The sequence below is a fragment of the Caretta caretta genome, chromosome 8 (genome assembly GCF_965140235.1).
Source record: "Caretta caretta isolate rCarCar2 chromosome 8, rCarCar1.hap1, whole genome shotgun sequence".
Lineage (NCBI taxonomy): Eukaryota > Metazoa > Chordata > Testudines > Cheloniidae > Caretta > Caretta caretta.
The window spans coordinates 12,461,598-12,489,585 of record NC_134213.1 but is presented as its reverse complement, the minus strand read 5'-3'; the positions used below and the strand labels follow the sequence as shown (position 1 = coordinate 12,489,585).

The 27,988-nt window shown below is 40.4% G+C and overlaps 1 protein-coding gene across 2 annotated transcripts; it reads right to left on the bottom strand.

The window, feature by feature from the left end:
• SAR1B (secretion associated Ras related GTPase 1B) lies at positions 1–27,878 on the bottom strand. Of its 2 annotated transcripts, XM_048861858.2 has the most exons (8): positions 27,727–27,840; positions 23,888–23,936; positions 18,244–18,319; positions 8,639–8,758; positions 7,307–7,372; positions 6,405–6,508; positions 6,052–6,183; positions 1–4,227 (listed from the first exon to the last, which is right to left on the bottom strand). In XM_048861858.2, exons 3-8 carry the CDS (start codon positions 18,299–18,301, stop codon positions 4,111–4,113), a joined length of 597 nt encoding a protein of 198 aa, XP_048717815.1. In that variant the 5' UTR covers positions 18,302–18,319; positions 23,888–23,936; positions 27,727–27,840; the 3' UTR covers positions 1–4,110. The 2 variants fall into 2 exon arrangements, with proteins under 2 accessions (XP_048717815.1, XP_048717814.1); XM_048861857.2 differs by lacking the exon at positions 23,888–23,936 and having other exon boundaries at positions 27,727–27,878.
• Positions 27,879–27,988: the final 110 nt, after the last annotated feature.

Sequence of the window (27,988 nt, the reverse complement as noted above, 5' to 3'; positions counted from 1 at the left end):
TTTCTTCGAAGTCCAGGTCAGAATTTTATTTTGCTATCCTGACATTTAAATTTAAAGCACATGATGGGATAACATAACCATGATTAAAAAAACAGCACATTGACCGTTTAAGAACATTTTAATCTATAACTATCCTTCTGCAGAAATACATAAACTGAAAGTTCATTATATAAATTATATTTTTAAAAACATTTACAGCACTCACATTCCATAACAGAAAAAGTTAATTCCACACTGAGATACTAGTGCAAAAAGTGGTTTATCTAAGTGCAAATAAGTTAGAAGTTAAGTCTTTCCACAGTGAGCCAGTGGACTTCCCATTTTTATGCAGCTCTATAAGTCCATAATTGGGGACTTATATTTACACTAAATCTAAGGAAGTGGGACTGTGCGGAAATATTGGACTTTAGAGAGTACCAACCAAATCCTTTGTGAATGTACAGTAACAAGAGAAGAGGCTGGAGTATTTCCCACTACACGCAGATCTGCAAATTCACTTGGGTTGAAGATACACAGCACCTTACGTTTTGCTGAGCTGGCTCAAGACATAAATAAGTAAATGTAAAATACCTTATGTTAATCTCTGATTATTAAAATACAATATGGCAAATATATAATATTAAAACTCACAAACATGCAGGTATTATATTCCAATGGATGCCATATGTCATCTTTGGCACATCACGGACAATACCTGAACACTGAGTATAGCACTAGACAATATACTTTAGGGAACAATCCTGCAGTGGAAGGAGAATGAACCATATGACTTAATAGACTTTTGCCATCTCTAACTTTTATGATTCTATTATTTATTTGTGCTAAAAAATAATTTAACAGGCCAGGATAGAGATAAAATTATACCTCAAATCTTGAGGTTATACAGTGTATCCGAGAATGAAAGCGTAATCCAGGCAAAATAAATGTTAAACAATTCACAAGTGGAAATATTAAATGATTGTAATGCACAGGTCACAATCTCAGCAGCAGTTACTGAAATATATGGAGTCTGTGCCCACAAACTCTAAGAAACTGTTGTGGTATAAAAATAGGTTGGAGACATTTCACAAATACACCTTTACTAATGACAAGCTTTGTTTTTTCAGCATATATTTTTTAAGTTACTGTAAAGTTTAAACTGGAAGCTGCGTAGCTGGATACTCAGGAAAGCAAAAAAACTTTCACAGGAGCTGGACCTAGACAATGAAACCCACTCCCACAAAAATACAAATGACCACAGACGAACCACTTTAGAAACTAGTCTCCTCCAGAAATGCCAAACTCATTTCAGTAACTTCACTTTCCTTCAGTAATTTCTTCACACAGACACACAATACACCCATTCATATACACAATCAATAACAAATAAACCCTATAAATTAATTAATCAAGGTATTTCTTCTACAGGCTGGAAAGGAAGTGAGAGAGAAATTGTTATTTCTTTATTTAAATACTTGAGAGATGCTCAGATACTACCATGATGGGGGCCATGTAAGTACCAAGATGTATAGGTACAATTTATTGCACGCCCTTGTTACGACCACAGTTTAAACCAGCATCTTATAGTATCAAGCATGAAATCTGCATATTTCCAAAACACTAAAAATTACTCTTAATACACACTTTTAAAGATTATCACCTCCGTTTTTATTCTCAACACTACCACCACTTTCCTTGTTGCCACTGTCACAAGCTGCTTGGAATACCAGCTGAAGAGCACACAACATCTGTTTCAATGCCCACCCTAATGGATTAGCCAGCAGAAGTGAACTGCAAGCATGGCCTATTCTGAGGAGGGGGAAAACAGGTCATCTCCATAAGCACATGCAACAAGAATCCCAAGTCTCCCATATGAGCATTGTGCCACCTGGCTGCAAGAATTATTTTTTAATATTTACACTATCAGTTGATTTAGTTATTCTCAGCATCATAATGACCATCAGAAATATCTGAAGAAAAGCATGTCTTCTAAATATATCTGTGGTAGGTCCTGCATGATGCCCTAACTCTGATAAGAGGCCATTTCTTACCTAAAACGTTTGGTTTATGCAACCCAGACACAGTATTCTATAGTAGATAGATAATTTTTGGGGGGTCACCAACATTTGAGTCACTTTTAGGTTGCATTACATCTGATATTTAAGCTATCTGTTACCTTCACTTACTGCTTAGACCTCACCACCCACAAATGACTTTGACTTAGAAAAAGGCTTAATATGAAGACAGAATCTGCAGAACAGCAAACGAGAGTTATAAACATTAACTTCAAGGTTCTCAATCATTCCTCTTATTCAGATGCACAATTCAGGATTGTGGAGATATGTTTATCAATATTCTATCATTCAAGTTCAGATCAGGGGAAAGGGTAGCTCCCATCTATCCACTGTGATCTTGTATACCCTGCATCTGGAAGTCAAACCCAATGGGACAACAAGAAGAAAACAATGAATTCCAGACATACATTATCAATATACCAGGAATATTGGACACCAAGATCCACATATATTCCCAAAGAGAGAGCTTATATAGTCATGAGGGTAGCAGCCCCAACCTTTCCTGGAAATCAGCCTTAAATACTAAGAACTGTATATCTGTCCTTAATCTCTTAGGCAAAACCTCCACTGAACAACATCACAAAAAGAGGACTCCAGGTTTGAAATCTATTCCATCCCTTTTTTCAGATATATGTAAAATAACAGCACACCTGCTGTAACTAGGCTCAGATAAAGGCTACAGAATGTGACATCCTACACCACACAAACACAAACCACGATTCAAAAGTAAGCACCAACTAACAACAACAAGTTAACATGTGCTCCAACACTTTCCATCTTAGAAGATAATCTTCATTCCTTCCCAAAGAAGTAATGCATGCAGAGGAAGGGGAAAAGGAACAGTCAAATGTCAGCACACAAATCTTTGTGATACTAAAACTTTATCCCAGTAATAAGCCACCTCAGATTCCAAGGCATAACGTACACTTTTCCAACATAGCAAAACTGTCCAAAAAAATCCTTGAAAAGAAGAAATAGAGGCTAACCTCACATCCAGTTGGGCGAGGGATGGCATGAGTTTCCAAAGGTAACATGGGCAAACGCCTTTCTGGGAATTAACAGTTATTCAGAATCAACTCCTCTGGCACAGCTAAAGTCTATTTAACTAGGAGTATATTATTTCATGCAATTTTTTTTTTTCCAGTTCTTCAAGGAAACGTGAACTTCCTGTGCCAGCTTACAAGTTCATTTTAATTCATGAGACCAATAAAATGGGCTAACTTTTGCTTTTAGTGCAAGAATTGTGTAGGCACTAATTGATTAATTTAATGTGAATTTTTTTTAAATTACAGATTAGTGGTTATGGGGCATCTGATTAGATTATGCCACTATTAATGCAAAATCCTAACAGAAATGCAGTCAGGTAGTTTGAAAACCTTATAATTCTCTAAAGTTCACTGAAACTACTTTGTGCCTCCTATGGTTCAGGCAAATATCCCACATATTCAGATCTTCAGACATCCTCACTAGCTAAGACACATTAAAATGAAACATTTCCCCTCTAAGATGCCAAAAACTGGATTTAGTTTTATTGCATGACGTTGCATAAGAAAGTGTATTATTGAAAGCTGTAAGGCTTCATGCAATTATCAATAAGCTAATTATTTATTGTTCCTTGAGAGGTGGTTATATATTCTAAATTTATAAAACCAGTTTCAAAAAAGTACATAAAAAATTTAACATGATGAGCATTAAATGTCGTTCACATGGCTCAAGTTTTTAGCTGTTAAAAAGTGCGTTCAAACGTACTGTACTGGAAAGTCACTCTGTCAAAAAATGGTGCAGGAGACTATTGTCAAGTTATAAATTTCAAAAGAATGTTGTGTTATGGGATTTGAAAGCTAACATGTTATGATATTCAGTCTTACAAACTTGCTTAAAATCAGTTTTCAATCCTCAGACTTGCAGTTTAGTATAGTTGATTTAATAATCTAAAAAACATTTGCTTTTGTAACCGAACAGTCTACTGAGTTTAAGTTATGTACACTGAGTGATCAAATAATGAGCAGACTTCATATTCAGACATAGGACAGAATGTACTGATGTGATTTTGGTGTCAATCAATGTATTGTGCCATCCAGCGGAATCCTTCTCCATAGCCTTGTCTCTTTAGCACGCTGCACATAAAGACTTCCAGTGGTCTGGCATTCAATTCTTTCAGAGATACATTGCCCTGGAAGTAAGAGATCAAAAGTATTTCAAATTGCAATAGTATGAACAAATGGGTTCTTTCTACAAAAAATGTTATTAACTAATTTGTTTTAAATACTAGAAATTTGAAAAATTAACCTGAAGTTACCAAGAATAAAGTCCCTTTCTGAAATATACTGTGCATTCTATCATTTCTATCTGTTATATTCAGAGGGGATGAAGTACATGCAACAAGAATGCAAGAGCAAGCATGGTCAAAAAGGAGGTTTTTAAACCAAGACGATTTTTGAAAACTCCCACTAGGGGTTTCTCTATGCCCTGGCATTATTCATTTTGCAATTAGATAAGAAGGGCATTTGCCACTCATGGTAAGACTGACCTCAGGTCATGCTGACTGTTGTCCAAGGCCAAGGAATAGCAATAACAAAACCCGTTACTACTAATTTGAAGACACTTTTGCCTGTACTGCATTTTGTGTTTGAACCTGCACAACATAGGTATGAGTATTATGAAAATAAGAGCAAGATAAAAAAGTGATAAGGAGGGCAGAGAAAACGGGAGAATCCAACCATCATTGTTCTCCATGTCCACTGACAGTAGAACAAGAAATAATGGGCTTTATCTGCAGCAAAGGAGATTTAGGTTAGATATTAGGGAAAACTTTCTAACAATAAGAGTAATTAAGCTCTGGAATAGGCTTCCAAGGGAAGGTGGAATCCACATGGTTGGAGGTTTTTAAGAAAGGTTGGACAAACACCTGTCAGGGACGGTCTAGGGTTACTTTGTCCTGCCTAAGCGGCGGGGACTGGACTTGATGATCTCTCAAGGTCCCTTCCAGCTCTACATTTCCATGATTCTACAATAAGGATCCCACATCACAGACACACTCTTTTACCCTGTGCACTTCTGAATGAGGGACAGAATGCACAAGGGACTTGATATTTACTACTGCTCAGTGTGGAGAAATCTGTCTAGCACTTAACCCTACCTGTGCCCATGCATAGGCTACACTAGCACTAAAACATAACCTCATGATACACACAGCTGTAGAATTGTAACTCTCTCCACCTTTTCTCTCCATATACCTGATAATGCCCATTATCACCCAAATGCTGTGTTACAAGCCAAAGGTGGTTCTTGTTCTTTCACAGAAAAATATATTGAATTTCACATGGCTACTCTAGAAAAAAATCTACATTACAAGCATGAAGGATATTGGAGAAACTTGTTTTTAATCCCCTGCAACTGAACATCTGTTATAAATTGAGTGTGCTAGATTTACATTTAATTAAAAATAGAGAGTTCAAATAGCACAATGATTCAGATGTAAAACCTACTTTATTTGCTACAGGTATTAGTAAGAACTTTTTTATAAACTACCAATCAAGATTTCCACAGTAGTGTAGTGGAGTTCAGCATCTCATTTCTAAACCTTGGACTAATATTTTCATATTGTATCACTCTATGAACCTGCACTACAAATCGGAAAGATCAGTGCCTACCAAACTTTATCAAATCTCCTAACAGAGTTCTAATCTGAACAACTACCTTTAAAGACTTGCTCACTCAAAGTATTTTACAGGAAGCTATAAGCACTCTAACAGGGTAGTTTAAGTGTGATTCTCTTTCTCTGAGCAAAGATGACCCTGAAAACAATTAATAAATTATTAGTAGAACTATACCTAATCCAGAAGTTAGAGACTTTATTTTGCACATATTACTTTTTTTAAATCTATGAATACTAAAGTAGACAATTTGTGTGTGTAGCTGGAAAGAAGTGATGCAAAAGAACGCTCACTCTAGAGTACAGGGAAAGCAAACTCTCTAACAAGAAAACAAGCATTACCTTTCCTGTTGTTTGGCCATACAAACCAAACATCTCTCGTAACCTCTCTTCACTGATGGCTTCAGGTCTGTCAATCTTGTTACCAAGAATTAGGATAGGCACATTTGCAACAGTTTCATCTGTCATTAGCGACTATGAAGGGGAGGAAAAAAAAAAAGAGGAGTTCAATGAGAATATGTATCCTTGTATGAAAGGAGAGGGAACTAGCAGCAAACAGCAACTGTACTTGGGGTGAAGAATGGAGAGAGAAAAAAAAAGAAGACATTGCCTGAACCCGTTGGGTGGCAGAGTGCCCATTTTCTGGTACTGAGAACATTAGTTCATTTTTTTTAAAATCCAATTTATTTACTTACATCAAGTTCTTCTTTTGATTCAGTCAATCTTTCATGATCAGCACAGTCCACCAGAAACACAATGCCATTGATGGCAGGCAGATAATTTTTCCACACTCTGCGAGCTAACAAAGAGCATTATAAATTAACAGCAACAGGAAATTGTCCCAAAATTCAGAGTAATGCACAGGATTTCATTAAATAGCAGAATCTTTAAAAGGGCAGCCAGTTCTATTTTTAAAAGTTTAAAATCAATCTTTAGGACAACCTTTCCTGCTTGACAAACTTGAAATAATGAGGCAAAAAAGGAACCCTTTACTATTTGAACCAGGAGAAAAACTGTTCATATCCACAAGTACAGCTCTAAAAGCCTGTGGCTTAGTGTATTATTTAGCAGTCAAATGGATTATGATGATCTGAAGAATTTGAAATTTTTTATAAACTGTATTGGACTTTCAGTCCAATTTAGCAGTAGAAGGGATGGAAGATTTATTAGTGCTCCGATAGATCAATTCCACATGTGCATAGATACACTGCAGTTTACCTTTTCTATAGACTTACATCAGGAAATGTAAGTTTAAACCATAAAGGCTACTGGTAAATATCAGGGTGAGATTTTTTGTTTTGATTTTTTTTTATTTGGTTTTTCTAATGGTCACATCAATCAACGGCTTCGTCCTCTACTTCAGCTGTATGTTGCTCCCATCCAATTTTATATTAGGGTGCAATGAATGGTAGAGAGAGACAGCAGATCAGGAAATGTTTTCTATATTGGCAAAAAAAAAAAAAAAAAAGCCTGAAAGAATAATATTTGTAGCATGGTCATTTGTTTGATATGAATCAAATAAAGGTTACAATTATTGGCACTGAAGTCAATATAGTTACAACAAGAACAAATTGAGCCAGTTGAGTCACTATCTTACCTTGAGCATGTCCACCCAGATCAAAAGTGGTAAAAGTCATACCAGCAATAGTCAGCTCTTCCGAGGCTAAAAATACATAAAATTTGTATGTTCTCTGTTTCTGAAGAGCATATAATACAGAATACTTAGTAGGCTTCTGAAGACAGATTTTTATTGTCTCTCAAACCAATGAAAGGTGCTTTATTATATTATTATTCAATAAGCAAACCAGAGCAAAGTGATTTTGAAAGAGACCTATGGCACGTGTAATATGTTTGTATAATGAACAAACATTACTAAGTATTAAGGCACATACAAAATGTTCAGCAAAGTAATAGAGAGAAATTCTCTTTACATTATTTATCCCGACAAATTTGGCTTCCATCTTTATATACCTGAAATAGCTTGATTTAGTATCTAGTTTCCATCAAGTTCAATTTTATCCAATTTTATGCTGGGATGACCAAGGTGTGCTCCACACCATCACAACCTGCCTGATGTCAAGTGACAAGCATCTGATCCAAAGCCCACTGAAGTTAATGGGAGTCTTTCCACCATTTTCAATGAGTTTTGGAGCAGGCCCTAAGTTGGCTCAGCAGAGTTTGAACACCAAACCCTCCAGGTTCTCAGCCCTCTGGCACCAATATTCCATATACTGTCTTCATTAATTAATACAAACAAGAAGCTGTCAGTCCTAGTTACTGATTCTTACAGTGACGTTATAAAGCAAGTTTCACTTTTTGTCTTCTGTTGTCCTGAAGAATTTTCTTCTCCCATTTCTTACTCTCTTCAATGGGAATATTTCCTGAATAAGTAGTATGGGGCTAGGCCCAATAATCAGTTTTTTTTTACTTCACTAATGCCACATTGCAGGGATCTTGAGTGTGTAACGCTATGTAGCCCACATAAGCAAAATATCTAAAATATTGTTCACTCTGTCTCCTTCCCCTCTTCCTCCCAAGAGTCCTTTGGGTCCTCGTTGACCTATTAGTCCATTTTGCATCTGGGGTTGAAGTCCCCTCTTACAAAGCTACCCTTGTAAGTCACAGTCAACACCCTTTTGGCCAAAGAAAACCAAACAGCATTCCTGCAGAGGCTGTTAATGCCATTTCTGCAACTAGCTGGAGAGGCAGCTGTTGAACAAAGCAAGGTACTCCATCTCCCATGATCCGCACTCTCAGCCCCTGCTAATGTGCTCACTCCATGTCTAAGATTTTTAAGTAACCCATATTGAATTTCATTACACCAAATGTAGTTTTTGTAATATTAGTGAACACACTATGAAGAATGTGGCACATGAGACAGATTTAAGGCACTGTTTGTAGTGTTAAAGAACTGGAGGTGTTGACTTACTGGGATGTAATGTAGGGACATGTTGTCCCAGTCTGTCATCTTTGAGCATGTGCAGCAGGGTAGTTTTCCCAGCATTGTCCAATCCAAGAAATACTAGTTTACCAGATTTCTTATACAGTCCTGTTTTAAAAAAAAGGGTTCACTGAATACATTGATTTTATATCGTAATATTATAACGATAAAATACAGTACGACCAAAGAAATACAAATTTAAATTATGACATGTAACAGAAGATTAGCAATAGTATTTTCAGCTATTCTTAAGCAGAGGATTCTTCCATATCCTGTGGGACCTTGCCTATGCTGAAAGCCCAAGGTATCACCCTCAGACTAAGCAGGGGATGTTTTCCTCAACTTTCTTCTCTGTCTAAAACTGTTGCAAAGGAAATTGTTTTGGCAGATAAGTAAAGGGGAAAATTGGTTTTAAATATCATTTGTTGTTTTTAACTCTACACATATTCAGTTACATTTGGTGATCAATAGAGCTTGAAGACATGACAAGCCTCGCCTGACTAAGACATTCATCTATGCCTCAGGAGAGTTGCAAGGTTGTGCCATCAACAGTGTATAATGCATTGGTGAAACATTTCTTGTCATGTGATAATGCTTTAATAATACAGATTAGAAGTTTTACGTTTCATTAATAATCTTTGTAAAAACAAAATTTCCCTTTTAATTTCATCGTGTTTTATGTCTCCAGTATAAACAATAACTAGAGGGGAGGAGAGAAGGGTTAAAAAGTAAGACATTTTAAAATAATAAATTGAGATTATCAAAGGGCAATTCTCTTAATTTATAACACTACCTCCCCCAACAGAGATTCCTGGGTCAGAGCCATTCTCTGCTTCTGCAAACTGTTCAATGCTAAGAATGCAGTAATCTTAAAACTAATGTCAGGTTGCAAGTCACCGCCTGCTTTGAAGACCTGTAGAACATAGAATCTGCTTTGACTGTAACTGTTTTAAGGGCGTTCCCTTCCCTCCTTTGAAGAACTGTGACCTGGCCATTGTGTTCAATACATTTTGTCAATTGTCACTGCCAGCCACACAGCCATTAGTTTTCCGTTAGCGCGGAACAAAGTTTAATGATCATAAAAATGGTATAAGAAGGAAGCGTGAAGTATTAATTTCAGCAAGATAAACGTATATTTTAAAATAAAATTAGGCTGTTACATGTTCCTGAAGTTTGAAATTCATACACAAATACAAAAAAATGCAGTGTTAAAGTGGGTGCCATTACGAAAAACAAATCAGCATTACTTGAGATAGCTAAATTTACCACTGCATTTCTATTACTTATTCTGCATACAAGGAATAAACAAGGAAACTACTCCAGTGAAGTAAGTGTTGGGTTTTCTGTGTGGTGCCCACTGTATGCTAGGATCTTTCATTACATGATGCCATCACACTTGGCAATGTGATATACAATTAAGGAAATATTTATTTTACAACTTTATGAAGATACAGAAATAGTTCATGTAGTAAATTATTGGATTATACAATTAATACTGTGCTATTAAAGTTCACCAGCTTAGTTTCTCTGCATTAATTATGCTTAACTGTGTATTATAATACAACTGTCAAAAGTTGTATATTATTTATATTTCCAATTGCTTGGTTCACGTGTTCGAGAAAAGAGAAAAAAAGTCTATGTATTTGTGTATTTCTAAAAATGGGCCAGACAGCACACTGCTTGTGTCTTAGGTTACTTATGAAGGCTTTTGATAAAGAAGAGATCCTGCTCACATCATATCCGATGAAGGCTGAATTAGTGACCAGACTTTTTCTGATCTTTGCTTTTGTTTAGTGAGGGTTTTTTAATAATGAATCTTTCATTTGAATTCTGAATTAGACCACTTCTGAGACACTACGGCATTCCACATACATACAAACATCTACCCTGTTAACCTTTATCCTGATATTACTTACTTACCTTCTCTGCTTTTAAACTGTAATCTCTAGAATCACATTCCAACAAGGAACATTTATAACCTTGACAGAGAAGGCTGCAATTCTCTAACAGAATCAGAAGAATGGAACTGGTATTCTTTTAATACTACAGGTATGTTATCTGATGCCTGAATGTGTGTTCTCTTGTGCCAAGATCATGAATATTAATAGTATGTGAATTAAAAACATAATGTGTTTATAAAGCCCATTTTAAAAAATTGGTTTCTTCTTCTGATACAGCACATCTGACTTCAAAATTCAGCTCTTGGTACTTTCAAATTATCCTAGTTATCTGTTAAGTTACTGAGTAAAGTAACAAGATATCACCATCTACAAAGAAATCAAAGGTCGTCTGACAAGTTCTTACATTGCTCAATATTCACCAGAGAAGAGGTGCATATGTCCTCCCTTCAGGAAGTTTGGGAACAAGTGAATTCATTACGTAGAAGATAACTTGTAGGATGGCTCTAGTTTTTTGGCACCTCTTTCTCTGGAAAAACAGCTAAATGTACTCCCTTCAAATTTTCTAAGAACAAACACCACCTCATTCCTGGGCCAAGATATTGTCTAACTATTTCAAACAAGTACCATATATACTCCATCATAAGCCGGTTCATTTATAAGCCGACCCCCCCCCAAAATGGAGAAGTAAAAATGGAAAATTTTTATGACCCATTCATAAGCCGACCCTATAATTCAGGAGTCAGCAAACTTTGGCTCCCCGGTCACCAGGATAAGCCACTGGCGGGTCGAGATGGTTTGTTTACCTCGAGTGTCCGCAGGCACGGAGGTAAACCTAAGTAAATAAAGTGTCCCAGTGCACCAGCTGCTTACCCCGACAGGCCGGGACAGCAACTGTGGGGAAATAATTTTGGGGGGAGAAGCTGAGGGTCAGGGGAGTAACCCCTGTGACCACCCTCCACATGACCCCACCCCTAGCCCGGGACTCCCACACTCTCCCCATCCCATCCCTTCCCAGTTTATCTGGGGAGGGCCAGGGGAAGATGTCCCTGGCCCGGCTGGAGTTGCTCCGGCAGGCTGGGCAGCGCGGCCACAGCCTGCTCCGGGGGGGGCGGGGCCGAGCAGCACAGCCGCAGCCTGCCAGCCCCAGAGCTGCAGCTGCTTTGTGGCCAGAAGTGGAGAGACTCTGGCCCCGCTGCCTGTGCTGCCTCTCCTTGCTCCCTCTGTTGGGGGAGGGGCTGTGTCCCACCTCTCCTGCTCTGTACCCGTTCATAAGCCGACCCCTTTCTCTGGTGCTTCCCTTTTTTACTAAAAAAATTTGGCTTATAAATGAGTATATACGGTACCTATTTGTACTGCAGAGCTATAAATTTCTAAGTATAGGTACATTATGGACAAAATGTTGCCACTACTGCTCAGTACTTTAATACAATTTTTGTTGGGTTTTCCATAACAACACGAAGTGCTCAATTGGTACTGCAACTATAAAGTACAGCAAAAATCACAATATACAGAAAAAAAATCCTGCCCAGAAATCTCTTCATGGGCATTTTTCTTTTATGATTTATAAAATGTTATAATCCACTTCAGGCTAATAATATATTAGTAACAGTAAAACCAAGGGCTCCTAATTTATTAGATAACTCTGTTTAATCATGACAATGTAGTCCCATTTTTTAATTAAAAAAAGAAAAAAAATCTTTGAGCAAGAGTAGGAAAAGCGGAAGCAAGTTGCTCTTAGGGTACATATAAGGACACGTCAAGAAACATTTTCCCTGGCACTTTGGTCTTTACTATCTTTCTCACTAGAAATATCCTTGGAGGAATGTGGGGGTGGGGTGGAAGCGGGGAAGTTTTCAAATGTGTAGCAATCACTGATAGATTAAATAAAGTGGGAGAGATAAGAGGTTATTCCACTTAGTTAAAATTTCACTGGCTAACACTCAGATAGCTGGCCAAGGGTCTAACATACAGTGAGGAAGTTTAAACATCTAACTGATAATGACTAGGCGGGTGACTTGGCGTGATTCATTAATATCTTCTATTATTTATTTCATAAAATACATAAAACCTGTAAATCATACACATTACTGGACTGTGTAACCCTGTGTCCCCTTACTGTTAGCTCTCAACAGACAGGACAAGGAAAGGGATATGAGGATAAGCTCACATATTGCATCTTGTATTAACCTGGCTTGAAACACTTTTGGTTAGGTGTTGTTTTCATACTACGGGCCCTTCCGATGACCTTCATCTGATTCTAGTAACACCTAACTTAGTATGGCCACTGACTTCACAGATACTGCTCATGGAGTAAAGTACTGTTCAACATGAGTAAGGGTGTCAGAATCTGGCCCTCTATCATTGTACAAGGCCACAATTGAGCCCAGATCCTGAAAGAGGCCTCCAGGTGATACCATAATACAAATGATAAAATGATAATTAGGTATAAAGTCAAATCACTGGGCCCAGTTCTCCCCTCTTGCACTCGTGAGAATAAGGAGTAACTCCACAGAAGTGAATGGAGCTACACCAGTATAAATCTAGTGCAAGCGGAAAGTCAAGCCCATTGTGTTCATATTACAGTGATGCTTCCCGAGGTACACAGGGTTGTGAGGCACCTCACTACCACCTGCATTTAGTGTGAGGAAGCTGGGTCTATGCCTGCCAGGGATCAGCTCCCTCACTCCACCAGCCACAGGCAACACAACCACTCCCCTCTAGGCCTACACAGGCCCCACTCTAACAAAACAAAACAAACAAACATTTTCTCTAGACTTAGCCCTGGTCTACACTAGGACTTTAGATCGAATTTAGCAGCGTTAAATCGATTTAAACCTGCACCCGTCCACACAATGAAGCCCTTTATTTCGACTTAAAGGGCTCTTAAAATCGATTTCCTTACTCCACCCCTGACAAGTGGATTAGCGCTTAAATCGACGTTGCCGGCTCGAATTTGGGGTACTGTGGACACAATTCGATGGTATTGGCCTCCGGGAGCTATCCCAGAGTGCTCCATTCTGACCGCTCTGGACAGCGCTCTCAACTCAGATGCACTGGCCAGGTAGACAGGAAAAGAACCGCGAACTTTTGAATCTCATTTCCTGTTTGGCCAGCGTGGCAAGCTGCAGGTGACCATGCAGAGCTCATCAGCAGAGGTGACCATGATGGAGTCCCAGAATCGCAAAAGAGCTCCAGCATGGACTGAACGGGAGGTACGGGATCTGATCGCTGTTTGGGGAGAGGAATCCGTGCTATCAGAACTCCGTTCCAGTTTTCGAAATGCCAAAACCTTTCTGAAAATCTCCCAGGGCATGAAGGACAGAGGCCATAACAGGGACCCGAAGCAGTGCCGCGTGAAACTGAAGGAGCTGAGGCAAGCCTACCAGAAAACCAGAGAGGCGAACGGCCGCTCTGGGTCAGAGCCCCAAACATGCCGCTTCTATGATGAGCTGCATGCCATTTTAGGGGGTTCAGCCACCACTACCCCAGCCGTGTTGTTTGACTCCTTCAATGGAGATGGAGGCAATACAGAAGTAGGTTTTGGGGACGAAGAAGATGATGAGGAGGAGGTTGTAGATAGCTCACAGCAAGCAAGCGGAGAAACCGGTTTTCCCGACAGCCAGGAACTGTTTCTCACCCTAGACCTGGAGCCAGTACCCCCCGAACCCACCCAAGGCTGCCTCCTGGACTCAGCAGGCGGAGAAGGGACCTCTGGTGAGTGTACCTTTTAAAATGCTATACATGGTTTAAAAGCAAGCATGTGAAAGGATTACTTTGCCCTGGCATTTGCGGTTCTGCCTTTGCAAAAGGTTTCTGGGGAGGGCAGCCTTATTTCGTCCTTCATGGTAGGACACTTTACCACTCCAGGCCAGCAACACGTACTGGGGAATCACTGTAGAACAAAGCATTGCAGTGTATGTTTGCTGGCATTCAACCAAAATCCGTTCACGCGGTGGGAGGAGGCAAAATGCGACCTTGTAACGAAAGCACATGTGCTATGTATGTAATGTTAACTTTCAAGGTTTACCCTGAAAGAGTGTAGCCACTGTTTTATAAAATGTGTCTTTTTAAATACCGCTGTCCCTTTTTTTTTCTCCACCAGCTGCATGTGTTTCAATGATCACAGGATCTTCTCCTTCCCAGAGGCTAGTGAAGCTTAGAAAGAAAAAAAAACGCACTCGCGATGAAATGTTCTCCGAGCTCATGCTGTCCTCCCACACTGACAGAGCACAGACGAATGCGTGGAGGCAAATAATGTCAGAGTGCAGGAAAGCACAAAATGACCGGGAGGAGAGGTGGAGGGCTGAAGAGAGTAAGTGGCGGGCTGAAGAGAGTAAGTGGCGGGCTGAAGACAGGGCTGAAGCTCAAATGTGGCGGCAGCGTGATGAGAGGAGGCAGGATTCAATGCTGAGGCTGCTGCAGGACCAAACCAGTATGCTCCAGTGTATGGTTGAGCTGCAGCAAAGGCAGCTGGAGCACAGACTGCCACTGCAGCCCCTCTGTAACCAACCGCCCTCCTCCCCAAGTTCCATAGCCTCCACACCCAGACGCCCAAGAACACGGTGGGGAGGCCTCCGGCCAACCAGCCATTCCCCCACAGAGGATTGCCCAAAAAAAAGAAGGCTGTCATTCAATAAATTTTAAAGTTGTAAACTTTTAAAGTGCTGTGCTTAAAGTGCTGTGTGGCATTTTCCTTCCCTCCTCCACCACCCCTCCTGGGATACCTTGGTAGTCATCCCCCTATTTGTGTGATGAATGAATAACGAATGCATGACTGTGAAGCAGCAATGACTTTATTGGCTCTGCAAGCAATGATTAAAGGGAGGAGGGGAGGGTGGTTAGCTTACAGGGAAGTAGAGTGAACCAAGGGGCGGGGGGGTTCATCAAGGAGAAACAAACAGAACTTTCACACTGTAGCCTGGCCAGTCATGAAACTGTTTTTCAAAGCTTCTCTGATGCGTACCGCGCCCTCCTGTGCTCTTCTAACCGCCCTGGTGTCTGGCTGCGCGTAACCAGCAGCCAGGCGATTTGCCTCAACCTCCCACCCCGCCATAAACGTCTCCCCCTTACTCTCACAGATATTGTGGAGCACACAGCAAGCAGTAATAACAGTGGGAATATTGGTTTCGCTGAGGTCTAAGCGAGTCAATAAACTGCGCCAGCGCGCCTTTAAACGTCCAAATGCACATTCTACCACCATTCTGCACTTGCTCAGCCTGTAGTTGAACAGCTCCTGACCACTGTCCAGGCTGCCTGTGTACGGCTTCATGAGCCATGGCATTAAGGGGTAGGCTGGGTCCCCAAGGATACATATAGGCATTTCAACATCCCCAACAGTTATTTTCTGGTCTGGGAATAAAGTCCCTTCCTGCAGCTTTTGAAACAGACCAGAGTTCCTGAAGATGCGAGCATCATGCACCTTTCCCGGCCATCCCACGTTGATGTTGGTGAAACGTCCCTTGTGATCCACCAGAGCTTGCAGCACTATCGAAAAGTACCCCTTGCGGTTTATGTACTCGGCGGCTTGGTGCTCCGGTGCCAAGATAGGGATATGGGTTCCATCTATAGCCCCACCACAGTTAGGGAATCCCATTGCAGCAAAGCCATCCACTATGACCTGCACATTTCCCAGGGTCACTACCCTTGATATCAGCAGATCTTTGATTGCGTGGGCTACTTGCATCACAGCAGCCCCCACAGTAGATTTGCCCACTCCAAATTGATTCCCAACTGACCGGTAGCTGTCTGGCGTTGCAAGCTTCCACAGGGCTATCGCCACTCGCTTCTCAACTGTGAGGGCTGCTCTCATCTTGGTATTCATGCGCTTCAGGACAGGGGAAAGCAAGTCACAAAGTTCCATGAAAGTGCCCTTACGCATGCGAAAGTTTCGTAGCCACTGGGAATCGTCCCAGACCTGCAACACTATGCGGTCCCACCAGTCTGTGCTTGTTTCCCGAGCCCAGAATCGGCGTTCCACAGCATGAACCTGCCCCATTAGCACCATGATGCATGCATTGTCAGGGCCCATGCTTTCAGAGAAATCTGTGTCCATGTCCTGATCACTCACGGGACCGCGCTGACGTCGCCTCCTCGCCCGATATCGCGTTGCCATGTTCTGGTGCTGCATATACTGCTGAATAATGCGTGTGGTGGTTAATGTGCTCCTAATTGCCAAAGTGAGCTGAGCGGGCTCCATGCTTGCCGTGGTATGGCGTCCGCACAGAAAAAAGGCGCGGAACGATTGTCTGCCGTTGCTCTGACGGAGGGAGGGGCGACTGACGACACGGCTTACAGGGTTGGCTTCAGGGAGCTAAAATCAACAAAGGGGGTGCCTGTACATCAAGGAGTATTTCAGGCAGGACTGCACGGAGGGTTCCAATAAGAAATGGTGCACCTAAGTTATCGTTGTTATTGGAACAAGGAGGTTAGCCTGGCCTCTGATTGATACATGGCTAGATTTACCTCGCTGCACCTTCTCTGTGAGTGACTGCAGTGTGACCTAGAGGAATGAGTCCCCTAGACAGGGGAGGAGGCAAATGAGTACAAAACAAATCTGGTCTATTTCTTGTTTTGACCCACTCCATCTATCTTTTACATCTTTGGCTGGCAGCAGACGGTGCAGAAGGACTGCATGCCATCCACATCTCATGGCTGCTCGGCAGAAGATGGTACAGTACGCCTGCTAGCCATCCCCATCTCTTGCCTGCCTGGCAGAAGATGGTGCAATACGACTGCTAGCAATCCTCATCTCTTGCCTGCCTGGCAGAAGATGGTACAGTACGACTGCTAGCAGTCCGTATCGCCTGCCTGCTCACCATAAGACGGTTCAATAGGACTGACTGCAGGACTAAAGAGAATGACCTGGTCAAGTCACTCCAAATGTAGTCCCTGCGCCCATGTCTGCCCAGGCGCTCCCAGCCGACGCGGCCAGGAGCACCTCGGACACGATGAGGACGACTACCAGTCGTATTGCACCGTCTGCTGCCAGAAGGCAAGGGGTTACTGCTACTGTGCAGCAAAGCCGTACCGCGTCTGCCAGCACCCAGGAGACATAGGGTGACGGTTACCTGAGCGGGCTCCATGCTTGCTGTGGTATGGCGTCTGCACAGGTAACTCAGGAAAAAAGGCGCGAAATGATTGTCTGCCCTTGCTTTCACGGGGGGAGGGAGGGAACGGGAGGCTGACGATATGTACCCAGAACCACCCGCGACAATGTTTTAGCCCCATCAGGCATTGGGATCTCAACCCAGAATTCCAATGGGCAGCGGAGACTGCGGGAACTGTGGGATAGCTACCCACAGTGCAACGCTCCGGAAGTCGACGCTTGCCTCGGTACTGTGGAAGCGCTCCGCCGAGTTAATGCACTTAATGCACTTAGAGCATTTTCTGTGGGGACACACACACTCGAATTTATAAAACCGATTTCTAAAAAACCGACTTCTATAAATTCGACCTTATTCCGTAGTGTAGACATACCCTTAAAGGACGTGAATGAGATAAACAGAGGGATGGATGAAGGGTACAGTAAGGACTCAGTGCTGTTAAGTGAATAACTCTGCTTAATATTTTCCATCTTTAATTTGAATGTAATTTCATTTACACCAAAATAAATGCTGCTGTTTAACTAGTACTATGTTTTAAGGGTGTAAAGGTAAATCAAAAACACTGTAATAGAGCAGCATAAAAACTTACCTAAAAACTGCAGTACACTACTGAAACCACTGTAAATCCAATCAAATATGAAGGACATATCCGAATCTTAAGGGGTCTGAAAGAAATAAAGAGAAATGTATTTAAGCACTATCGAAATATAAAAAACACTGTAAAACATCTGTTTGAATTATGCGGAATCCAAAGTACTGGATGAAAGAACGAAGAGCAATATCGCATGGATCAGTAGATAGATTCATTTTATGGTATTCAGTTATCAATCATCTGGCACTTAGTTTGATCTGAGCTTTGCTTAATATAGTTTACCCCTGAACACTTAGCTGGAGAGCTAAACATTTTGAATGTGTTAAAGAATGATTGTTACAGCAAGGACTGCCGGAATATGATGTACTGTTGGAAGCAGTGTACTCAGGTGAAGCAGCCTTATAAGAGAATGCTATCAGAGTCTAATGAGTATAGATTACAGTTTGTATTCACAGAGAATTTATTTATAGAAGTGGAACTTTAAACCCAGAAATCTGAGACATTAGTTTTAAATATTTATTTTGAAATGAAGATATCTTTTTAATGAGTTATAAATTAAGGGTCTTTCAGCATTACTGTTAAACACCTTATTTAACAAGATTTATAAACTTGCATTAAAATAACTCCAGGACTGGCTTGGTGCCCCATAGAGTATACTGCCACATGATAGATCCAGTTCAAGTCTTGGTCCCATTCTATTATTCTCACAACCAACAGGAGTTAAGACTATTGCACAGACAGCATACTAAGACACTGAGATGAGGAAGGGGTGCCATGCAGCACTCAAGAAGCTCTTCTAGGAGCGAGCTTTCCATAATTTGTAAAAATGTAATAAAATCCTTTTTTAAAATAAATCAGACAAAGAATAATTTAGCCTTAAATTTCAAAATATAATCTGCACTTCCATAGCGCCTTTTGCTTCCATTGGAAAATTTCAAAGCACTTTACAAACAATGAATTTAGACTCACAACATCCATATATTTTACAGGTGGGGAAACTAAAGCATGGACAGGCATTAAGTGACTTGTCCAAGGTCACACAGCAAGTTTGTTGCAGAGATGGGGAAAAGAACCCAGATCGCCATACTGCTAACACTCACCATTCTTCCTCTGTATTTTGATGGGAAAAAATGGAAGTCTTAGCAATGGTGGTACAAATTAATTTATTTTAAAATGGGTCTGTGTAGAACCACTGAGAGTTATTTAACTGAATATTTCATATGGAATTTTAGCATATAAATTTAAAGGGATAAATACTCTCGATGGGTCAGTGCATTGTCTGTCTTGTCCTAATCACCAGAGTTGAGTGAATTGCCTTTCCAGTATAGTGATGGTACCTGAACCACCAGGCTATAGTCATTCCCATGTTCTATACGATTTCTTGTCATTCATAATGGGACTTCATAAAGGCAGACTAGTGAATAGTCATTATGAATTACTATGAATGATGATAAAAATCATTGGGCTAGAAAGAGAGAATTACTCTTGAACTTGGATCTCCTTCATCCTAGGTGAGTACCCTAATCATCAAGTTAAAGTCCCTACTCCAGTGACTATTTAATTATGTATACAAAGTGAAATAACTTCAACAGGAGAGACTGAAAGAGACATACACTACAATATCCCAAAGCCAAGTAGCTAGGGCACTTTCTTGAGAGGTGGGAGACCGTGAATAGTTTCTGTTCTCCTAACCATGCATTTCCGGGTGAATTTTCTATTTGCTGGTAGTTTTTTGTCCAGCTCCATGTCCAAAAGGAAGAAAATATATTTTTTCCTATAGAATAGCTAATTATACGGGGCTCTCTGCTGCGTAAGTCAATCATCAAGTTTTAAAGTTTCACTTGCCTTCTCAGGGAGAAACACTCAAACATCAGATCCTGGAAGCGTACAAATATGTTTTTCTTGGCCAATAAAATACAACTAGAATGGTCTTGGTTTAGACCCTCTTCTTCTGGTAAATAAGAATTAAGTGACAGCAAGAAGGCACAGACATCCATTCATGGACAACCCCCATACAACAATAGCCTCTCCATGTACCCACTAGTGATGGATGCTGAATGCTCATCTGAGCAAGTCAGCATTCATTTTGCACAGAGCTGAAATGTACATCACTTCTGAAGCGGTATTTGTGATGTACAAATATCACTGCCATTGACTCACTGCTCTGCCATGGGCAACTTGCTTAACCTCTTTATCTCAATTTCCCAATCTTTAAAATGGAGATAAGTATACTTACTTACCCCTGGGGGTGTTCTGAGTTATTGTTTGGACAACGTTTTGCAAGCATAAGGTACTTAGTGCCAAGTATCAATTGCCAAGGCACCCTGGCCATGTCCTCTTTCCTTTGGCAAAGCCTCATCCCACCCCGCCCCTCATACTAGCTGCAGTTTCCAATGCCACCTGAGGATCTTCCAACACTGGTGATCTTCTAGTGGCTGGGTGAGCTGGCTTTAGAGCAGCTTTGCATCAGTAATATAGTACAAACTGGATGAAGCACAGCTCGACACAGGCCAAAACCTACAAACCCACCTTTGTTACAATGGTGAGAAAAAAGTAATAACTTAGTAGCTTGAAACAATAAATTACTAGCCCTAGGTGAGAAAGTGTTGCCATAAGGGACCAGACCTATCCCAGGAACAGAGCATGAGAAAAAAAGGAAAAGAATATTTTAGTTTGAGTCTTGAAGTAAAGTTATGATCCATCCAGTGCACACTTGCTGTCCCATCCCCCCAAAAATGGGAAAGATTAGGGTTAGCCATGAAGATTCCTCATTCACATCATGAGTTACTGGAAACAGAGTTGATCAATGAAGAATGACTAAGGAATAAAAAGTATCACCACATGAACACTAAGTCACACAACACTATGAATACAACTGTCACTTACATGTCTCAAAAGCAAAGGTCAGGAACATGCAAACGCAGAACATACACGTCAGCAGATTTGTTTATTGCTCGAACAAAATACCAATCAGGAAAAGCCTCTATGTGGCTTAGAAAAATGATCTACTCAAGTAACGTACAAATCAGTGCAAAGGGTGTGATGCAACAGAACTGCTCAAATTACTGAAGTGAAAATAACTTCTTAAAGCCTAGTTACGTTAAACTGAAATGATCCTTTTATGTTTACAATACTTGTGGACAACAATAAAAAACTCCAAAGATTTTCTTTATGCACTATTAAAAACTGTAACATGCAAGATTTAAATATGCTATTAAAATGAGAGAGGGTTATTCAGTGTATACAGCTGAAATTAGAGCATTAATGGTTAAATCACTATCAAAGTAAAATACAAAATTAGCTTCTCTAGTGCAATGAAAGAATCTTAGATTAGTCAAAAGATTTGTGGTTTTAAAATAGGACATGTCCAAATAACTCAAAAATACACCAACAAAAATTGACAGTAATAACACCTGACAACACTGAAAGTTAAATAATTCTATTAAAGGAAAAATAGCTTGACAGTTATTTTAGAAGGGAACATTAAAATATTTGGATGGGAGTGTTAAATGTACTGTTACCACTTAGAAAAGAAACTGCATAATTTTACTCTGAGCTTCAAATCTACGAATTAAACGACTTATCTTTACATTTGCTATGAAACAATTATGTTGCAACTAACATGCTGAAGTCTGGCCACTACAAAACAAATGAAACAAGCAAAGGTCTTGCTGTAGACATCCATTTAAACTGGCATGACTCCACCAAAAGCACCAGAAAATATGAACATCCACAAGCATGGCAGCCATTTGCCTACAAACCACAAGGAAGGCAAAGCCTGTCTGTTTTAGAGTTCTTTTAAATGATATAGCTTTAATTCTTTTCAAGGCAATTTGAAAGCATGGGCTGTTGTTTTTTGGGGATGCGCTGTTTGGCTGGTTTTGACAGCAAACAGATTTCCGTTGGTTTGTGACATGATTTTTTGATACTGGCTGTTTCAATAAAAATCAATTTAATTTATTGACCCATGCCCTCCTTAACAAGAAAACAGAAATAATTTTATTGAATCACATCAGAATTCCTAACATATGGTTATCAGTTCCACGTATGTCTCAACTGTGACTAACATTACATCATTATTTCACCCTGAGCTTGATTTTGTAAGTTATCTGGAGCCTTAGGCAGTCATTTAACTGATCAACAAAAACCATTTCTTACTGGAGGCGATCTTCTACTTAAGGTGAAGTAGAATTGGATGCTATAAGTTTGGGTAAAGCTTGAACAACCTCTTAAGATGGAAGATTCCTAATAAGAAAGAGTTATCAAACAGAATCATTGTAACTCTATCATTCCTTACCTGTCAGGAGATAGATCAGAAAAGAGAACATTTTCTTTCCCTCTACCACTATACATTTGTTACAGATAAAAATAAATTCTGTTACGCTTTCCAAGATAGTTAATATAGTGGTTGTTCTTTTTAATATGTTGTTAATTTGCAATTTTAAATACGTTTTGTTAGGATAGTGGATTGTGTTCTTTTTTTAAATTTAACATACTATTACTTTACAACACAAAAAGCATAACTAGTAAAAAATGACTGGTTTTATTCAAGTAAAATGCCCTTTACATAAACTGAAAAGTGCATTCCACAGGGCCTGGAGAGACTGCTAACAAAAGCTTAGCAAATCAGGTCTCTATCCAACACGACTGCACTTTAACCAGTGTACTCTGAACTTCAATAATTCCAGGAACATAGTCTTCTAGAAACAAGTGTTTAAAGTCTACTTTAAGGCTGTACGCAAATGTCATTGCAGATTTGATCTAATTTCATAAAGTCTTACCAATGGGGGGGAAAAATCAATATCCTTAACAAAACTCCTTATTTGAAGTTATGATATACATCTGCTGTAGTACAGATCATTTAAAAAACAACTGGAATCCATATTTTGGTCCAATAAGTCACCTCAGGAATACCTCTGAGGCAGGGGGAAAGGGAGCTACTTCAAAAATGAAATAAGTAACAGATTTTTATGCATTTGAATGACTTTCTTGTAAATATTTGTGAAACCTCAAAAATGATTTATTATCAATATAGCTCTGTAACTATGTGCTTCAGTAAACAAAGGAAGATAATGCTGCAGGATGTGCTAAGTATTTTTTTTTACACTATTTATTTAGGAAGTTTTAACAAGTTTACACATCCTTGCCATGTAAATATCAGATACAAAACAATCACAATGTTTAGCTTTTGTTTAAAGAGGCATTATATAGGCATACAATCAACAGCTCTTTCTATAATCTTGCATTCTAGGCATAGCATAATCTTTAGCTTTGTTTGAAACAATAAATCAAAAAAATAAGACTGTGAAAATGGTGATATAGAAGTTCTATTAGATCCTCAAGGACAATAAATACACTATAACTGAAATGATCCAAGTAACAAAACCTGTTTTCAGGTCATATTTTGAAAGTAAAAATAGACTGCACGGCCTATTGCAATAACTCCTTTTCTTACATGAAAAAAAGTTTACCTAGGAATTTGAATAGATACGAACCTTTTTTCTCTTAGCTGTGATAATATATTTTTATTATTTTTACTAACTGAATGTTCCGAACAAATCAATACAACATGCCACGCTAAAACAAGATTCACCGTAGCAGATAAATTCAAAAAGTTTGTAAACTGGAAATGAATACTTACTGATGCTGTATAGAAGACCATCAACATCAAAGAGAAATACAATCCAGCACTGAAAAGGAATTGCCAAATAGTACTCTTACAGATGAATGCAATCAAGATAAGCACAAGGAGTATCTCTATTCCTTAGAAAGCCCTTTCTTTGGAATGCTTTTCCAATAATGAAGAGAAAGGAAAATAAAGTAAATTCCATCAAAGACAGGTATGTGAAGAGAGGGAGAGTAATGAATCATCACTACAGGGATTCTGACTCACAGTTTTCAGAGTCATTTAGCTATTTTGGATGACGTGGTAATGAATTCCAATTCTGTTTACAAAAGGGAGGTGGTCACACACTTCTCAGACAAAATAACTTAAATAATGTGGAGATGTAAGAGTCCACTAAAATGTATTAAATACATTTCAGCTGGACCATCAGATTGCTGAAAGAGTCATATTCACATCACCTTCTACTACTCATAGCTGTTATCTCTTAGTGTTTCCAGTAAGAGAGATGCATTTTTTATTATTAGTCTGACAATACAAAAGCAAGGGTAGGAAAACATAAATTGCCGCATATCTGCTATTTAAAAAAGACTTAAGAAACTGAAGGTATTTTCTTTCAGTAAACAGCCGGCCAAGCCAAACAGCAGTTGTGTGTGATTACACAATCCTTTGCACTGGGCCTGTCCTTCCAACTGCTCCTGACTCTTTTTATTTGTATATATGTTTCCTAGTCCTTAATAGGTAGCCAATATTTTGTCAGAATTTCACAGTACCAAGAAACTCCTTTGAACAGACTGAATGAACATTGTTAACATAATAAAATAAGCAACAATCTTGATAGGTTTTTATGAATGAAAACACTGATTTGCAATAAAATATCCTTTCTTATATAGTGTATCTGATAAAATATCAGTATTTTTCATTTGTAAGAGCTGTCATCTCTAGTTGCAATTTAAAAAAAAACACAACTCTATAAATTGTGATACTTTATTTAAATTACTAATATTTTCCCAATAGAGTCCTTCAAAAAAAACCCAAAACAAACAAAAAAAAAAGCTCTCTAGTATGAGCCATGCCAGGTGACACAAAACTTGAGTTCTCACTTCCTAGCTTATGACAGGTTTCAGAGGAACAGCCGTGTTAGTCTGTATTCGCAAAAAGAAAAGGAGTACTTGTGGCACCTTAGAGACTAACCAATTTATTTGAGCATGAGCTTTCGTGAGCTACAGCTCACTTCATCAGATGTTTACCGTGGAAACTGCAGCAGACTTTATATACACACAGAGAATATGAAACAATACCTCCTCCCACCCCACTGTCCTGCTGGTAATAGCTTATGAAATCCTAATAGGAATCTTCCATGCCTGATGTGCAGTGTTTTTAACAGGGCTTATTGAAAACCATGCCTGAACTCCAATTCATGAACTCCAATTAATAGGGACTCCTACTAGATCACTATAGTTCCAGTGAACTTGTCCAAAACACTTATGCCTACAGTACCATTTAAACAGTTTTTAAGTAACAGCTGTGTAAATTAAATATTGACAAAATGCTAATGGCCGATATTTAAATGTAGACCAAACTACTGCAGATATTCAGTTGAGACATATTTTCCTCTCCAATCAGGAAATAGTTCTCAACACCACTACAAAAAGCATGGCTGAGACCACCTCTCTCACCTTTCAGCACTGGTTGAAAGCATTTTTGTCCTATCTATGCAAGCAGTTAAAAGTGTTTTCAACACCAACTGAAGGAAGACTGAGGAGGGAAGAGGATATCAATTGCTGAAAACCATTATCAGAAATTGGTCATTTCCCTAATGTGGATGGCACCTATGAGTTTAAAACCACACTAGCTAACAAAAAATAACATGATAAACCTCAAAAAAAAAGAATTCTTGTTACTCAGTTCTTTAAAAATATACTTTAAGTTTTTTGGGGGGAAGGACCATGGATGGCTCTTCTATGACAGACTGTGTGTGGGTGGGATTATCCAACTCATGGGTCAATAGAGGAAGACCCAGTCATGACTTGACGGTGAGTTCACCTGCACAGAAACACTTGCAGAATCAAAGACTGTAATTGGATAGCACTTACCATATTGCAGCTATGATCCTGCACAGAGCATACAGGTGTTATCATTATAACAAATATATTTCATAAGTGCATTGTTAATTCTCTGGAAACTACACTGAATTTATATTAAGCAAAATCCTCCTATTACAGACTGTCCTAATCTTTGCACTGGGTGGCCAGTGTGTTTCCCCCCTTTTCAAAAGCCCTGAACATACAAGGGATACAGCACCTTCCTTCTAATGATCTGTCTGTTTTCCGCTGGCTCTAATCTCCAACAGCCCATCACTATATGTTCCCCATCCCATCATCTGATGTGAGCTTCCGTGACAGAAGAGACAACAGTTGCACTTAATCATTTAATTCAATGAGTTATCTACCCAGCATGAGAGAGGTGTTAGAAAATAACATTTTATGAACAAACTATTACTTTAATGGTGCATGTGCACACACACAAACAGAATGAGGGCAGCACAGTCTAGTGGCTGAAGCACAGGCCTAGGAGTCAGGACGTCTATCCACAGCTCCAGCAGTAACTCACGCTGTGACCTAGGGCAAGTCACTTGAGCTGTGTCTACATTAGCACTTTTGTCAGAAAATCTTTTGTAGGTCAAGGGTGTGAAAAATAAACCTCCCTGACCAACATAAGTTTCACCGACAGAAGCACCAGTGTGGACAGAGCTGTCGGTGGGAGACACTCTCCCACAATCATAGTTATCGCCACCCGCTAGGCGTGGTTTAATTATCACAGCGGGATAGCACTCTCCAGTCAGCATAGAACAGCTACAGGGTAGACCTTACAGCGGCACAGCTGCAGGAGTACAGCTGTGCCACTGTAAGGTGCATAATGTAGACATAGCCTTAGGGTCTCAGTTTTCTTGTCTTTAAATTGAGGACAACAATAATTATTTATCTACTTAACAGGGATGTTGAGTGAATGAACTAGTTAGGCTGTGAGAACTAGACCTAAATAGTACTCGAGAAAGAGAGAGCATTATTATTAAAGGGGATCAATGAAGGAAAGAAAAATACAAGATCTAAGGAGAGGAGCAGACAGTAGTTTACATGGAGAGAAAAGCTCTGCGGACAGGTGGGAAAGAGAAAAATATGGTGAGAGGGTGAAATCTTGGGTAGACAAGTAGGAGCAGAATAGAAGATGTTGTGGGGGCAAGTGGAGGAACTAAGTGGGGGGAAGAGAAGAGACTGAAGTGGGGGCAGAAAGGAAAACATTGAGGGCACAAAGGAGTGAAGGGGGAAGAGGGTAAAAAGAAGAAAGTATGAGCAGGCAGAGATGAAGGAGGAAGACAGGGAGGAAGGTACAGATTGGGGCACTGAATATAGAAAGGAAGATAGAGGGAGGCAGTGGTTAGGGTACAGAGGGGATAGTGGGTACAGAGAGGAAGGTGGGGGGCAGAGGGGAAGGTATGGAGGACAGTGGGTATAAAGAGGAGGATAGGGAAACAGAGAAGGGGGGGCAGAGGGTCCAGATTAGGGAAGCAGTTACAGCAGGCAAGCTATTCGTGGGGGGAGTGATTACAGAGGGGAGGGTGGGGAGCAGAGTGCACACGTAGGGGCAGTGGATCGAGGGGAAGGTAGGGGCAGCAGCTACAAAGGGGAAGGTGGTGGGGGGCAGCGGGTCCAGGTGGGGGGGGCAGCGGGTCCAAAGGGGAAGGTGGGGGGACGACGACACAGAGGGATCAGACAGCAGGAGACAACAGTGGAGAAGGGCGTGGAGGTGAAGGGCCCCGGCCCAAGTGCCTCGCGGCGCCCCCGCCGCCCACTCACCCGCTGGTAAAGAACCTGAGATCCAGGCCGCCCCACTGCCCGCTCCGCCCGGCACCGACACGGACCCTCAGCGGCCTCGGCCCCCGCCCCGCTCCTTCCGGGCCCAGCCGGCCGTGTCACACTCAGCGCGCTCCGCCCGGCGCCGGCGCCCTGAGCTCGGGGGCCGCCCCAGGCCTGCGGTTCACTCGCTCCCCTTTCCTGGGAGCCGCGCTTACTGCGCGCTGCCTGCCCCCTCACTCCCCATCCCCAGGGCTAAGCGGGC